Source organism: Myxine glutinosa, chromosome 6 (assembly GCF_964187855.1).
Source record: "Myxine glutinosa chromosome 6, kmMyxGlut1.1, whole genome shotgun sequence".
NCBI lineage: Eukaryota > Metazoa > Chordata > Myxini > Myxiniformes > Myxinidae > Myxine > Myxine glutinosa.
In genome coordinates this window covers 110,886,920-110,903,583 of record NC_136266.1, presented here as the reverse complement: position 1 = coordinate 110,903,583, position 16,664 = coordinate 110,886,920, and the positions used below count along the sequence as shown (strand labels likewise).

The 16,664-nt window shown below is 43.4% G+C and overlaps 1 protein-coding gene across 1 annotated transcript in view; it reads left to right on the top strand.

Annotated features, from left to right (window-relative positions):
* Positions 1 to 16,664, top strand: part of LOC137430184 (1-acyl-sn-glycerol-3-phosphate acyltransferase alpha-like) — a 68,090-nt gene that overhangs the window by 38,575 nt on the left and 12,851 nt on the right. Inside the window, exons 2-3 of the mRNA XM_068120833.2 lie at positions 2,069 to 2,202; positions 15,120 to 15,298. Coding sequence (XP_067976934.2) covers positions 2,069 to 2,202; positions 15,120 to 15,298 — 313 coding nt within the window. The remainder of the gene's footprint in view (positions 1 to 2,068; positions 2,203 to 15,119; positions 15,299 to 16,664) is intronic.

The window sequence follows — 16,664 nt, the reverse complement described above, 5'->3', positions numbered from 1 at the left end:
ACGTCTATCCGAGCCAAGGTTTATTCCGAAGTTTAGAGGGAAACTCGTTACACAAAATATAACAAAGATATATGACGCGTCTCTTGGTTGAAGAAATCTTCTCCCCTCTCGTCCTGCTTCCTCTGATGACCAGTCTCTCCTGCTCTCGGAGCATGGTGCTTAAGTAGACCTTCGCTCCTTTGATGTAGTGAGATTAGAATTCAAAGATCAACACAGGACTCAGCGGCCCCGTCTTTCTGGCACCAGGAACCCATCTGGTCTTCATTATCAGCCGCTAAAGGCATACAAAAGATGGCTATCAAGGGATCAGGGTCACTGTTTGGGCCGAAAAGGTCAACACTCTTTGACAATTTAATCTCAGTCAGTTGACTCTTGACTCATCCAGGGTGTCAACACTCTTCCCTGAGCCTTTCACAATGGTTCAATCTTAAAGATAGTCGCTTATCATCTTGGTCCCATTTTCAGTGCATTGCTCAAGCTGCACGATTTGAAAACCCATTTTACACAAGATCACATTGAGATGCAATGTAACTGTTTTTAGCAATATTAACATGTACTGATAATATATATGAATATATATATTATCCCACAAGTGCCAGCGGTATTGTTCAACATCTTGTTCTGGTCACTTTTATTTAGTGTTATAAATGCGAGATTTCTTGCTTGTGTGTGTGCTGCATTGTCATAAGGAACCTCAATAACAGAGGCCGTTACATACAGGGGATTAATTACCTATAATCCCACCCCTTGTGATGGGAACGAAGATATGCGCTTACACGACATTCGGTCTAAACAAAATTCCTACTTATGTACATGGGGGTTCTTCTTCTTCATTGTGACATACAGAGCACACTACCTATGCAAATCTACCTGGCTCTAAGGTAATCATTGTCTACCCCTACAAACGTAACAATATACATATATACACACACACACACACACACACACACACACACACACATATATATATATATATATATATATATATATATATATATATATATATATAGTTATATATACAAATACATATACAGTGCATTCAGAAAGTATGAAAGCCCGCTTGGAGTTTGCAAAAAAACACCGAAAGGACTTTCAGACTATGAGAAACAAGATTCTGTGGGCTTTCATGTGTCTTTCACTGAGGAGAGGCTTCCGTCTGGCCACTCTGCCATAAAGCCCAGATCGGTGGAGTGTTGCAGTGATGGTTGTCCTTCTGGAAGTTTCTCCCATCTCCACACAGGATCCATGGAGCTCAGCCAGAGTGTCCATCGGGTTCTTGGTCACCTCAATGACCAAGGCCCTTCTCCCCCGATTGCTCAGTTTGGCCGGGCGGCCAGCTCTAGGAAGAGACCTGGTTGTTCCAAACTTCTTCCATTTAAGAATTATGGAGGCCATCGTGCTCTTGGGGACCTTCAATGCAGCAGAGATTTTTTTTGTAGGCTTCCCCAGATCTGTGCCTCGACGCAATCCTGTCTCTGAGCTCTGCAGGCAGTTCCTTCGACCTCATGGCTTGGTTTTTGGTCTGATATGCATTGTCAGCTATGAGACCTTATATGGACAGGTGTGTGCCTTTCCAAATCATGTCCAACAATTGAATTTACCACAGGTGGATTCCAATGAAGGTGTAGAAACATCTCAAAGATGATCAAGAGAAATGGGAGGCACCTGAGCTAAATTTCAAGTGTCATAGCAAAGGGTATGAATACTTATGTAAATGTGTTATTTCGGTTTTTTGTTTTTTTATTAATTTGCAAAACTTTCTAAAATCCTGTTTTCTCTTTGTCATTATAGGGTATTGAGTGTAGATTGATGAGGGAAAAAATGAATTTAAACGATTTCAGCATAAGGCTGCAACATAACAAAATGTGAAAAAAGTGAAGGGGTCTGAATACTTTCTGAGTGCACTGTACATACAGTATAAGGGTTGCTTTCCAAATTACCTGGAAATTTACCTTTTTATCAAAATTCCCTTTTCATACTTTTGATGAGTATCTTTCTATGTCAACATCTTTCTATTTTTGAATCACCCCGTTTATGGAAGTTATGATTTCTTCTTTTGATTTCTCAGACTGGCCAAGTGGTTTGCTAACCCCATAAAGCATTTGCTGGGCTTGCAGTTCGAGATCCGAGGAGCAGAGCATCTCCTGCGTCCAGGACCGTACATTATTGTATCCAATCATCAGAGTTCCCTTGATTTCCTGGGTAACCCTGCTGCACCTGTCACCTGCTTACTAGGAACACCTGCATGGTCGATTTTATATTTACTAAAATGTGGATATGTCTGTTATTGTGGCATTGTAAAGTAGTTACGTGAAAATCATTCCCATCTGAGCTTACCTTGTGTTTTGGCAATGTTATTTGTAAATACTTTTAATGCATCCATAAATGTATTTACATTGTCAGAATTAATTTCTATGATTTTTAAATCGAGGATTAATTTATCTTGTGTGTGTGTGTGTGTGTGTGTGTGTGTGTGTGTGTGTGTGTGTGTGTGTGTGTGTGTGTGTGTGTGTGTGTGTGTGTGTGTGTGTGTGTGTGTGTGTGTGTGTGTGATAATAATAATAATCTTGTGATCTTATTATATTGCCACATCAGATATCCGGCTAATGCAGATGACCTTTGACCCTTTTGATGAAGGGGCCTTTGACCCCTTCCTTCTCACCCTCCCACCCCACAAATGGCCAAATGATCTTCACACATGAAGCTGCTAGTGGACAGTGTTCGTTTGCATATCCATGCTCTAATAGCGGGACACTTCCAATTTATTGTTCCCAAAAGGACTGGTCAACAATGTTATGGCCGCTGTTATGTTTCGAACAATGTCCGAAACTGGTGGTTGCTCGTGCGGGAAAGCAGGAGGCGGGAGGATGTTTCTTTTCATAAATGGGTTTATTTAGAATTAATACTGTGGATGAGGAAGGACAGGACACTATAAATATATGGAATAGATCTGGCGGTCTATGGACACAATTACGGCGAAGGGAAAAGACAAACTTATCTGCAAGAAAACGAAACCTGCTAATTTAATGGCGCCAAAATACCGGACTCAAACCAGAAATAAAGGGGTGGGCGAGGACTTAAGCAGGCCCGATCCAGTGTTCGGTACAGTATGACCCGGTCAAGCTAGAGTACTATACCTACATAAAGAGAGTAGCGACAACTTCCGCATTGACGCCATTTTGTTTCACTTGCCAGCGCACGGTGCGAGCGCTTGCCGCACCGCCAGTGAACTAATATCTACATGGTCCAAACCTCGGCTGTATGGCAAAGTCGTTTTACCCCCCCCCCCCCCCCTTTATGCAACTCATTATCCTCTCTCTCTCTCTCTCTCTCTCTGTGTGCATGTCCCAGTCCGTGCACGCCTTTATCGTCCGTGCATGTCTTTTATCGTCCGTGCACGTCTATCGTCGTGCACGTCTCTGTCCCTGTCGTGCACGTCTTTTATCGTCCATGCACACCTTGCAGTTGCACAGTTCCTCAGTTGATTTGATGCATTGCAAAGACGGTCTTTGGGACATATTTAACACAAAATACTCGTCGTGTGTGTGTGTGTGTGTGTGTGTGTGTGTGTGTGTGTGTGTGTGTGTGTGTGTGTGTGTGTGTGTGTGTGTGTGTGTGTGATTGGGACTGGGTGCATGTGATTGGGACTGGGTGCGTGTGATTGGGACTGGGTGCGTGTGACTGGGACTGGGTGCGTGCGACTGGGACTGGGTGCGTGCGACTGGGACTGGGTGCGTGGGACTGGGTGCGTGCGACTGGGACTGGGTGCGTGCGACTGGGACTGGGTGCGTGCAACTGGGACTGGGTGTGTGCGACTGGGACTGGGTGTCTGGGACTCGGGGTGTGCGACTGGGACTGGGTGCGTGCGACTCGGACTGGGTGCGTGCGACTGGGACTGGGTGTTTGCGACTGGGACTGGGTGTTTGCGACTGGGACTGGGTGTTTGCGACTGGGACTGGGTGTGTGCGACTGGGACTGGGTGTGTGCGACTGGGACTGGGTGTGTGCGACTGGGACTGGGTGCGTGCAACTGGGACATTGTCATCCCAAAACATTGGAGTCCATGGTGGTGCTCGGCCACAAACAAGTGGTCCATAAGGTGGTGCCCCAAGTTCGTTTGCTCGAGAAAAGTAAAATTCTTAGTCGAGGCAATGGTAGATCACATATTGTCATGGCAAAATCATTTTTCTGACTGAGGGTAATATGATTACAAATAGGGTTTTTGGAAATAATGTACTATTATATCGAGTATGTCTTATTGAGTTTTATAAGCAAAATGAAAAAAAAAAAAGATATTGTCTTCTTGGTAAATAATTAAATAATACAAATACACACATATACACATACACACATATACACATACACACATATACACACACACATATATACACATACACACACACACAGACATATATATACACACACACACATATACACATACACACATATACACACACACACATATATACACATACACACACACACACAGACATATATATATATACACATATATGCACACACACACACACACACACATATATATGCACGTGCACACACACACACACACACACACACACACACACACACACACACACACACACGTACACATATACACACATATACACCCACACACATATACACATACACACACATATACACACACACACGTACACATATACACACATATACACCCACACACATATACACATACACACACATATACACACACACACACACCCCTGGAACTGTATGGAGATTCCGCTCTTGTTCTGCGAGGCTGCGTCATCGCGTTTTTTCATGACGTCATACGATTAAGCTCCTCCCTTTTTGTGCGAACCGATACATACGCCAATATTAATACATGGGACCGATATCACCACTGCTTACCTCGCACAAACACGATGACGAAGTTGGTTTCCATCCCACTCTGCTCACATTGTTCTCCCATACTTTCCGTCTTTGTGGATTTGCAGGGAACCTATACATCTTGTACCCATTCTCCGATTTATTGCTGCATCCAAAGGCGCAACATCCCGTCATTTTGTCAGATTTTTTGATCACCAAACTTTCAGTACTAATTCGTTTTAAGCTGCGTACGGCGTTGATTGATACGCGATCGCGTGTGAAACAAAATGGCACCTGGAGTCACGTGACCCTAAATTTCTGGTCCCCCTATGTCGCTACTCTCTTTATGTAGGTACTCTAGGTCAAGCTGGTCTTGTGCAGGAGGACTAGAGATGAGCAGGAGATGCAAGAGGCCAAGAGACGAAGAAAGGGCAAACAAGATCCACTGTCCATACACAAAATGCTGGGCTTTCACTGTTAAGCCCAACACTTTGGTGATCTTCTCTCCCGAGTGCAAGTATTTACTTGGCTTTTAAAGCTCCACTGACCGTCATTGGCTACCCACTACCAATGAGTGGTAGTCTTCCAGTCTGTCTTGTCTATCTCCAGGGCTTCACAGCTTGCTATACTGCTTTGGCCTGCAGTCCTCTGCCCAAACAGCCCATGATACTTTCATTTAAAGTGTGGAGCACTTTCCATGTGCCTCTGTGCCCACAAGTCCTTCACCTGGCCTCGCCAGTGCAGAAACCCTTACACAAGACTCATTACCCTATTCTGATTACAATAACCACCTTTATCGGTGCACATATTACAGACCACTCATCTCTGACAGATCCCTAATACAGGTTAAACTCTAACGACTCAAATATATGGAACAAGCTATTCATAGCACATTTTAACTATGGATCCCCCCCAAAACCCCTTGCACATAACAATATATAACATGCTAAGCAGTCAGTGCAAGTACATTATACCATTTGTTATTGTTTCAGAATTCTAAATATTGAACAAACCACAGCAATGTCAAGTTCAAATCTATATTGGAAAGTCACCTGCACATCTCTACTGAAAAATTACCAGCACATATCTATTGCAAAGTTAACGGCCCATCTCTTGTTTTTGTTACCCTCGCTAGAGGAGAGGGTATTGCATTTGAGTCCGTTTGTCTGTCTGTCTGTTTGTTTGTCCGCACAGAATGAATATGATTTTCTCTGCAACCGTTGGTCCAATTGACAGGAATTTTTCACCATAGGTGCACCTCCTCCGGTATATTTTTTATGATAATTATGACGTCATAGGTCACGTGGTATGGGCGCCATCTTGGAAAAACCGAAAAACTTTGCACCTCTATATCTCCAAAAGCGCTCCGTAGAAAAAATTGAGACATGGCTCATTGTAAATATCTCTCCATGGGGAATAACATATGTTAATGATGATGTCATAGGTGCCTCTATTATGATGTCATAATTTGACAAGTACAAAACTTCATCCAATCAAGATGAAATTTATTGAGCGTCATCTAGGGATAAATTGGTGGAGAACCAAATTTATGATGACGTCATCGGTCACGTGATTCAACCGCCATATTTGATTTAACACAAAAGCCCTAAAAAACACTAAAACGCGTCCTGGCAAGGGTCTGCAATCTTTGATTGCCCTTTATTGTAACAGTCACGAGGTCCATTGTTTCATATTGTAACAGTCACGAGGTCCATTTGCCCGGTTTGAATATGGTGAGTCATGTCAAACGACCACGACAGTCCTTCACCCCAGAGACCTGTCTCCTGGATCCCACGTCCAGAACTGCGTTACCATGCAGATTGAGGTCATTGGTACCAGTGAGTGCCGTGCAATCACGTGATAGATCTTATCTTCGGCCAGGCAAGGAATCATGTGATGCAATCTTATCTAATCAATCAGTCTGCCTTTAACCCTAAAAAAGGACCGAGGGGTCAACATGCCCCTCCCTCAGCTCCTCCCATTGCCGTGCATTAATTTCACGATTTCTTCACAACCACTCGGGATCACACTCCACTGGCCATTTCATGAATTTTTCCTTTCAAGTCATGCTCATCTTTTGATACAAAAATCTGGTTATTCTTGGCTTGCCACATAAAGTTTGACTAGGTTTCGTATTTCGTGAGTGCTGCATATTGGAATATTCCTACAAGTATAGGCATAATTAATTAGCTTGTAATTATTAAAATACATTAATTTTACCAAAACCAACAGCATATTCTTGTAGATTATATTGAGCACTATGCACATGCCAAATTTAGTAATGATCAAATATTCTATAGCTGAGATCTTAGGGGGGGGGGCATCATCCCCCCTACCCCTCCGTCTTTTGAACATCCGCTCTTTTGAGCATAAACCAGAGACCAAGTCAGTTTAATAAAGTTTATTGTGTAATAAAGCAAGAACAGGATTTGTAAATGGATTCAAAATAAACATTTCTGCTTTACCCCTAATAATACACACCAAACGAACAAGCGGAGCAACACACGGAGGTCTTTAATTATCTATGTCCTTAAGGCCTTCAGACATAGGATAGAAGACAAGGGAAGCCACAAGACAGCAAAGTTCTGAAGCCAAATCCAGTAAGCTGCAAAGCGCTTGTAACACTACTAGCGGGGCAGCTAAGTGCCAAATATCAGTACAATTGTTCAGATTGTGGTAAAAGCACCAAATTTCGTACAGTTCATCTTGAATACATAATAATCGATTTCAGATATAGTGCCAAGAAAAAAATCCCCCTGGTGGCCATATTTGGCCAAAATTCAAGATGGCCACCAGCCGAGCCGTGAATTTCTATTAAACCCGATATTTTCTTTAATATTCAAGCTACAGACATGAATAAAACATCATTTTGTATGTTTTCAGACACAAGGAATCCAATTACAGCATTAATTCTTTCATAAAATGCATATATTTCAGCATAAAGGGCATGTTTATGTCGAAATTGTCAACAATCGACGAACAATTGACCGGATTACAATTTGGAATATTCACGATGACAACAGTCGGAAAGGTGAATGCTTACTTTCTAATATGACTATTAACTGTATTCAGAAACAATTCTTTTCTCTTTTCTGTCAGGTTTACATGTATGGCGCCAATGATGCCATCCAGGTGTTAAGTCTGAACCTTCGGAGCTCCCACAATGTCGACACGGAAAAAGTGTAAGCTCAATGAACATGAGAAGCTGTCCTCACCTCGAAACACACCAGGACCTATTGATTGGACAATATGTGTGCTATGTCAAGAACGTTCGACTGCACCACTTCAGTGTCCTGCACTATCAAAACGAACAGATGTGGGAGCTGGTTCTGACACATTGGCTGACAATTTGAAATGTTTTCATGACTTGGGCAAGCTAGCGGTGGCTATCGATATATCACAGCTTGATGAGGGCGATGGCATTGCAAATACGTTGTCCAAACATAGTGCCAAATGGCATCACTCCTGCCGCTTGAAGTACTGAAGTACTCTGCTAGTAGGCTGACAAGACTACAACCGGTGGAACCATGCACCAGTCAGAAAGGAGATGGTCCTTATATGCTTCGACAAGCTAGTGAAGATCAAAGTAGTGATACATGTTTCTTCTGTGACATAATGGGAACAGAATGTAGTCCGCTGCACGAAGCAATGATGTCAAAACTTACACAACGTGTCAATCACTGTGCTTTCAAGCTACAGGATCAAAAGCTAATTGCCAAACTTAGTGCAGGTGACCTAGTGGCACAGGAAGCGAAATACCATTCAGCATGTCTGGTGAAACTGTACAATGCTAGCAACAGGAAAGTAGAGGAAGAACAAAACCAGAGCCCAGATGGACAGGCTCACGGTATAGCTTTGGTCGAGGTAATTGGCTATATCGAAGATATACGTTTAGCTGACAAGACCGTGGCTCCAATATTCAAATTGAGTAATCTCCTGCAGCTGTATACGGATCGCTTACGAGAGCTAGGGGTGGACATATCGGGCCGTATAAACTCTACACGTCTGAAAGAGAGACCCCTTGCCCATGTATCAGGTCTTCACGCGTACAGACAAGGTCGCGACATCCTTCTGACATTCAAAGAGGATGTAGGACTTGCTCTGAAAGATGCATGTTTGGATGACTTCGATGATGAAGCTATTTGCATAGCAAAGGCAGCACAGATTATTCGCCGAGACATGCTGAAGAAGCACACATCACACTTTGATGGCTACTTTGAAAAAGGATGCCAGGAAGATGCTGTACCAAAGTCGTTGGTAGCACTACTTGGTATGCTAATGGATGAACCCAATATAAAGAACAAGGCATCAGACACAGTGAGACAAGCAACTCTGAGTCTCGCTCAGCTGTTGCAATACAACAGTCATGTGAGAAGGCACCAGGAGTCCACCAATTCGCATCACTGTAAGGACAGAGAGACCCCACTGCCTGTTTATATTGGCCTGATGATCCATGGACATATGCGTAAACGTGAACTGGTGGATATACTGTTTCATCTCGGCTTGTCAGTTTCATATGACAGGGTTCTTGGCATATCAACAGAACTTGCCATCTCAGCATCTGAGCAATATCAAACTGATGGGGTTGTGTGTCCACTTGTCCTGCGTAAAAATCTATTTACAACTGCTGCTGTGGACAATATCGACCACAACCCCAGCTCAACTACAGCATGCGAGGCCTTTCATGGTACAGGAATATCCCTGTTTCAAAACCGAGCAACAGCGTCTGATGGTATTGTACGTGAACCCGCCATTCTGCAACCAACGTCTTCAAAAACACAGATACCGCCACTTCCGGACTCGTACACAACTTTGACACCAGTTACACTGATCAAGAAGGATCCCATTGTTCCATTGCAGAATGGTCCACTAACATGTGACAAAGAACTTGTGAAATCTGCTATTGACTGTGAAACTAAATGGCTGAACAATACCCAAGACCTTATCACCAAAGAGCTTCAGAGCACAGATGAGCCAATATCGTGGGGTGCGTTCCATGCAAACACACTGGAAAGTCCAAGAAACTTTGATGTCACAATTACATCACTGTTACCGTTGTTCTCAGACGATTCCAAGTCTGTCGCCATGATCCGTCATGCAATGGATGTTGTAAAATCTGCGGTTGAACTTCTGAATTCTGGTCAGGTACCAGTGTTAACAGCGGACCAGCCTCTGTTTTCAATTGCAAAGCTGATCCAGTAGAACTGGCCAGATGTGTAAGGAGAAGAAAAGTTTGTTATTCTGCTTGGTGGACTCCACACAGAGATGGACATCTTGAGAGTCCTTGGAAAGTTGCTGGACGGAAATGGCTGGACACATGCGCTAACCCAAGCAAACGTTGCCACAGCAGGGACGGCTGACTCATTTTTAAAGGCGTCACATGTTACAAGAACGAGGCATGCCCATCAAGCCACTTCTAGTGCATTGTCAATCCTCATGCGTAAAGCTTACGACACCTACACGTGTGAGGAAATAGAACCATTGGCCTTTGACAAGTGGTGCCTTAAACAAGCTGAGATGTCTCCACAGTTCCAGTACTGGCTGATCATTATACGATTAGAGCTCCTCGTTTTGGTGTATGTGAGGTCTATTCGTGAAGGGAACTTCGCACTCTACGTCGCAGCCCTAGAAGCAATGGCTCCCTGGTTCTTTGCCCTTGATCAAACACACTATTCCAGATGGATTCCCGTTCATATTCAGGACATGGTTACACTGCAGGACAGACTTCCTGATGTAGCGAGACAGTTTGAACAAGGTGACTTTGTGGTGCACAAAACAAATCGTCCATTCTCAGCTCTTGCCATAGATCATGCACACGAACAAAATAATGCGGTCGTAAAGGGTGATGGTGGGGCGGTTGGTCTTCTGCAAAATCCACGAGCACTCCTACGGTGGATGGTAGCAGGTCCTGAACTGGCTAGGGTTGTACATGGCTTTGAAACAGTTGCCCTCGAGAGCAGTACTTCGAAGAACAATCTTAAGCATCATGAGCATACGCTGTCCGCACAAGTCTCCTTTGCAAAAGAGGTCACGACGCTCGTTCAAGTAATTGATGACATGGGAAATCCATTCACAGAAGAAAGCGGGGACTTGCTGGTCTTGGATAGCCGAGATATTGTTGATTCAGAAATAGCGGATAACGTGCGCTCCATAGAGAATTTGGGCCAGCAGCAGTATGAGCAATATGTCAAAGAGCGTATGTTAGAGAGAACAACCCCTATAATGGATCCCATCAAGAGAAACAACATACCTTTGTTCAGCCGACCACCACCAAAGGTCTCATCTAAAGCAACACACCTATCATCACTTAAAAGTGACTGTGCACTGTTTTCGAGACTCTACATAGCTTCTCAAATGCACGAAGGGGACCTGGAAAATTTCTTCAGGCACGAGAACCACGCGTATCCTCCTTCTCTGTCACAGCTTGGGAAACTCCGGTTTGGGACAAAAGCTGACCTCACGGAATGTTTAGAAAAGCTATGCAAACCCAGTGGAGAAGCCCCTGTAGCTGATGTTATCATATTGGATGGAGCAGCAATCGTCAACATGTTGAGACCAGTAGGGACCAAAACCTTCCAGGAATACGCTACCCTAGTGTTTCTGCCGTACATCAAAGCACAGCTACGAAACGTCTCGAGAGTCGATATCGTTTGGAACATGTACGTAGTGTGTTCAAAAAGTATCCGACCTTTATTTTTCGTGCGTAAAAAAGAAGAAGCTAGGGAGGCGTTGATTGGTGCACGTATGTAGGCGATCCTAATGCGCACGCGTTAATTTTTTCCCACCTGCAGAAGCTGTCATTCGACGGCAGACCGCCGATGAGTGAGGACATGTAAGTGAGCGCCGTCGTATTTTCGTTTTTGACAAAATGACGGAAAAACTTGAACAACACTACTGCATCAAATTTTGTGTTTCATCAAACTTGCATCAAAACTGCAACTTGGTTTCTGGGTCATACCCATAAACCCAGGACTCATCGCCAGTGATCACTGTGTTGACTGTTGAGGAAGCTGGGATCACTGTTCACAGTCTCCAGCATGTCCTGTGCGATCTCCAAACGGAGTTGCTTCTGCTCAATCGTTAGCAGCTTTGGTACAAACTTCGCTGAGATTCTCCTGAAGCCCAAATCCTCCTTCATAATGGAATGAACGGTGTTGAATCTTGCGGATCGTTTCCACTTGGGAATCGCCAAGCTTTACACAAAATTTGATGCAGTAGCGTTGTTCAAGTTTTTCCGTCATTTTGTCAAAAACGAAAATCCGACGGCGCTCACTTACATGTCCTCACTCATGGGTGGTCTGCCGTCGAATGACAGCTTCTGCAGGTGGGAAAAAATTCACGCGTGCGCATTAGGATCGCCTACATACGTGCACCAATCAACGCCTCCCTAGCTTCTTTTTTTTTTACGCACGAAAAATAAAGGTCGGATACTTTTTGAACACAGTAGTACATCCAAGGGAGCCTTAAATCCACAGCTAGAGAGAAACGAGGCAAAGGTATTCGGAGATGTGTAACAGCAGCAAACACTATTCCAGGAAACTGGCAGGAGTTCCTGCGTTTGGACAACAACAAGACTGAGCTCTTCGAATTCTTGGCACATCAGGTATTACCGTCACCAATCACCATGCTTAATATAATTCTTAATATATGCAAATAATTGTACATAACATTTAATATACAATGTAGTTTCATTAACCATGTTAGCAAGTGTGCGTACTACTGATATACCAATGCTCTATACCAATATGAATCTATAATCACTAATACTTCTTTACTGTCGCTACTTCTAACCATAGGTGGTGGAAAATCTCTCCACAGAGAAGGAAGTGTACACGACATGTGGAGAGAATGTGTTGTGTACTCGTGTGAATCAAAACGTATCGGCTATGGCACCTTGTTCGCACGAAGAAGCAGACACGAGAATGTTCGTCCATGCAATGGATGCAGCAAACCGAGGACATCGCAGAATTGTCTTGCGGACAGTCGACACTGATGTACTTGTTCTTGCCGTCTCCAATGCTGTACGTCTTGAGAACACGGAGATATGGGTTGCGTTTGGCACAGGAAAGCATTTCCGGTACATCCTTGCTCATGAGATCGCCACATCGTTAGGCCATGACAAAGCAAGGGCGCTTCCAATGTTTCATGCCTTCACTGGTTGCGACACCGTGTCATCATTTGCGGGGAGAGGAAAGAAGACTGCTTTCGACATTTGGAAATCATTCCCCGAGGTCACTCCAGTCTTCATCACTCTTACGGAAACGCTGTCAAGTTTCAACGAAGAGTACATGTTAGTTTTAGAGTGCTTCGTTGTACTGCTGTATGACAGGACATCTTCAGAAACCAGCGTAAATGCAGCCAGGCAACACATGTTCAGTACCAAAGCTAGATCTCTCGATGGTATACCGCCAACAAGTGCAGCACTGTTACAACAAGTGAAACGGACAGTCTACCAAGGTGGACATATTTGGGGACAGTCACATGTGCGTGTTCCAGAGGTGCCTTCCCCAGATGCATGGGGGTGGAAGAAGAACGCTCTACAATCTACATGAATGGGAACCACTGTGGACACTACTGCCTGAAGCAGCAATGTCTTGTTCCGAGCTGATAAAGTGTCATTGTGTGAAAGGTTGCAGGGGACAATGCAAGTGTGTCAAAGCAAATCTTAAATGCACAACACTCTGTCAATGCAGGGGTGATTGCGACCACAATGAAGGCAACTGACTGTTGTTTGTAAATGATGTAATGATATGGCGTTTTCATTCGCTAGTCGAATGTAGCCTACTGCAGTATTAGTAGTAGACATCATCATGTTTCAGTAGTATTGTCATTCAGTTGACATGGGTGTATATAGTTAATGTATTTGTTGTCTATCATGTCTATATACAACATGAACTGGTCAATTTATTGTTTATTTCAAGATCTGCCAATGTGGGTAATTGTGTTTTAATTCTAGTCTGATTTGTATATCAGTTTTACGGTATCGTTCTTGCCAGCAGTCAGCTATAGTGGCTACTGGTATACTGGTATATCATATCAAGGTGCTTAATAATCTGTTATAATGTGGAATGTCAACCACACCCAACTGCAGTCAGAAGTAGTTGCTTAATGATTTTGTGTTCTTACTTCCCAATATATTGCATTGCGATATTTGTTTACATTTTTATTTATGTTTGCTTCTGCTTGTACATCATATGTTACCATGATGACAATGCATTTATTTTAAAACTCAACCATGTGGTAATTCCATGTAAAGTAATTTTACTTTTCATTTAATGTGAAATGTTTTAATATTGTTCATTTTTAAATCTCATTTCACATGCATCAGTGTACTATGTGCATAATTTAATGGTAGCGATGTATTGTTGTGCTAAACTGTTGGCAGGTGGAACAACAGAGCGATTCGGTTACTAAATTACCATATTATAAATGATGTGTACAATTACACCTTCATGCATTACATATATTATTGCAAGTAAAAAATACTTAGAATTTATATTATGAGTATAATACACCCATGTTGTGATATGATATCACATCACATTGCTTAAAATCGGTCAAATTTTTCACCGATTTCAGATAATTTGGCACAAAAAAGCCCTTTATGTTGAAATAAATGTATTTTATGAAAGAATTAATGCTGTAATTGGATTCCTTGTGTCTGAAAACATACAAAATGATGTTTTATTCATGTCTGTAGCTTGAATATTAAAGAAAATATCGGGTTTAATAGAAATTCACGGCTCGGCTGGTGGCCATCTTGGATTTTGGCCAAATATGGCCACCAGGGGGATTTTTTTCTTGGCACTATATCTGAAATCGATTATTATGTATTCAAGATGAACTGTACGAAATTTGGTGCTTTTACCACAATCTGAACAATTGTTTCACATATCTGCCCCGCTATACCAAAGTTCCTGCAGGCTGCTAGGGCGGGGAAGGGGGTAGGGTGAGGTGGAGGGGGGGTAGGGTGAGGTGGAGGGGGGGTAGGGTGAGGTGGAGGGGGGATAGGGTGAGGTGGAGGGGGGGCATTTTGCACACACAACAGGGTGGGTTTGACGTTTCGAACTATACAAATTAGCAACGCATGTCTACGGTCACATTTAATCACTTTCCGGTCACATTTAATCACTTTACGCTTATTCTAAACATTCAATATGGAGATAACTATGCTATATTAAGCATTTATTAACCCCTAGGAATAATTTCTGCAACAATATTTTTCAAATCGATATTCTTTTTTTTTCTCCAGCTGTTCATTTGCTTTCTTTCCAGGTATGATGGAGGTACTTCCAGAGCGTACCGTGCCCGTGGCCAAAAAGGAGGTTCTCATGTTCACAGGCGCATTTGGCCTGGCGTCGTATCTGTGTGGGACAGTGTTTATCGATCGCAGGCAGCCTGGGGCGGCACGTGGAACGCTTGAGAAAACAGCGTGTTCCCTGCACCAAGACAATGTGAGTTATTGGAAAGGAAATGTTGGGGGAAGAAGGTAAAACTGTCTCTCGGATGTCAGAAGAGTATTATTTCATACTAGCAGAAATACCCGGCATTGCCGGGCGGGGGAGGGGGAAGGGGAGGGGAGGGGAACGGGGGGGGGGGGGGGGAGCGAGCCCCTTGGTAAAGCGAGCGATTTTTTTTTTCATAGCGTCATAGCGTCATAGCGATTTTTTTTTTCATAGCGTCATAGCGTCATAGCGTCATAGCGTTCATAGCGTTTCATAGCGTTCATAGCGTTTCATAGCGTCATAGCGATTTTTTTTTTCATAGCGTCATAGCGTCATAACGTTCATAGCGTCATAATGTTCATAGCGTCATAGCGTCATCACGTGATCGCTCTGAGCGAATCAGCGCCCACCTGCTCTGATTCCGTTGATTCCATGTGCTGAAATGCGCTGAGGTAAATATGAATAAAAAATATGGATCGTCAAATATTTTGAGTTCAGCCATGTTCGTCCCAGGCTCAATGGCCATGTCTATGCCAAATATCAAGCACGTAAGCCTCTCCGTTTAGGAGTCTATCGGTAACATTACACACACACACACACACACACAAACTGTGTTTTATATATACTAGGGCATGCCCGTACTATATATATATCTAAAATTATATCCCCCCCCTCTATTTACATGAAATGGTTTGGTCCAAAGCGAACGGCTTGCGAGTACGGTGACAATCCCCCCCCTCTATTTACATGAAATGGTTTGGTCCAAAGCGAACGGCTTGCGAGTACGGTGACAATCCCCCCCCCCCTCTATTTACATGAAATGGTTTGGTCCAAAGCGAACGGCTTGCGGAGTTTGGTAAAGAAATCGCCAAAGCGTGCACAAACGCGCAGGAAAGCGAAAGAATCGCAAATTAGTTTTAATTAGTTTTAAAACATAGTTTAACGCCAACATAGTTTGCCAACGTGAAATAAATGAATACGCTCTCAAATGTGCCGTCCGAGGCAGAGTCTGTTCGGCACGTTCGGCACACGTGATAGCTCGCTGCTCTCTGATTGGTTGAATCGTTTTTTGGACATAGCTCGGTAACTACTTGTCCGATTAATATGAAACCTTGAAAAGGCACATCCTCGGGTCCCCAGCAATATACCTGGCAAGTTTAAAGTATATCGGACCCGTGGTTGTCGAGAAACAGCGGTCACAGACAAACAAACAAACACACACACAGACACACAGACACACAGACACACACACACACACAGAGATTGCTGGAATTATAGATAGACTAGGGCATGCCCGTACTATATATATATCTAAAATTATATCCCCCCCCTCTATTTACATGAAATGGTTTGGTCCAAAGCGAACGGCTTGCGA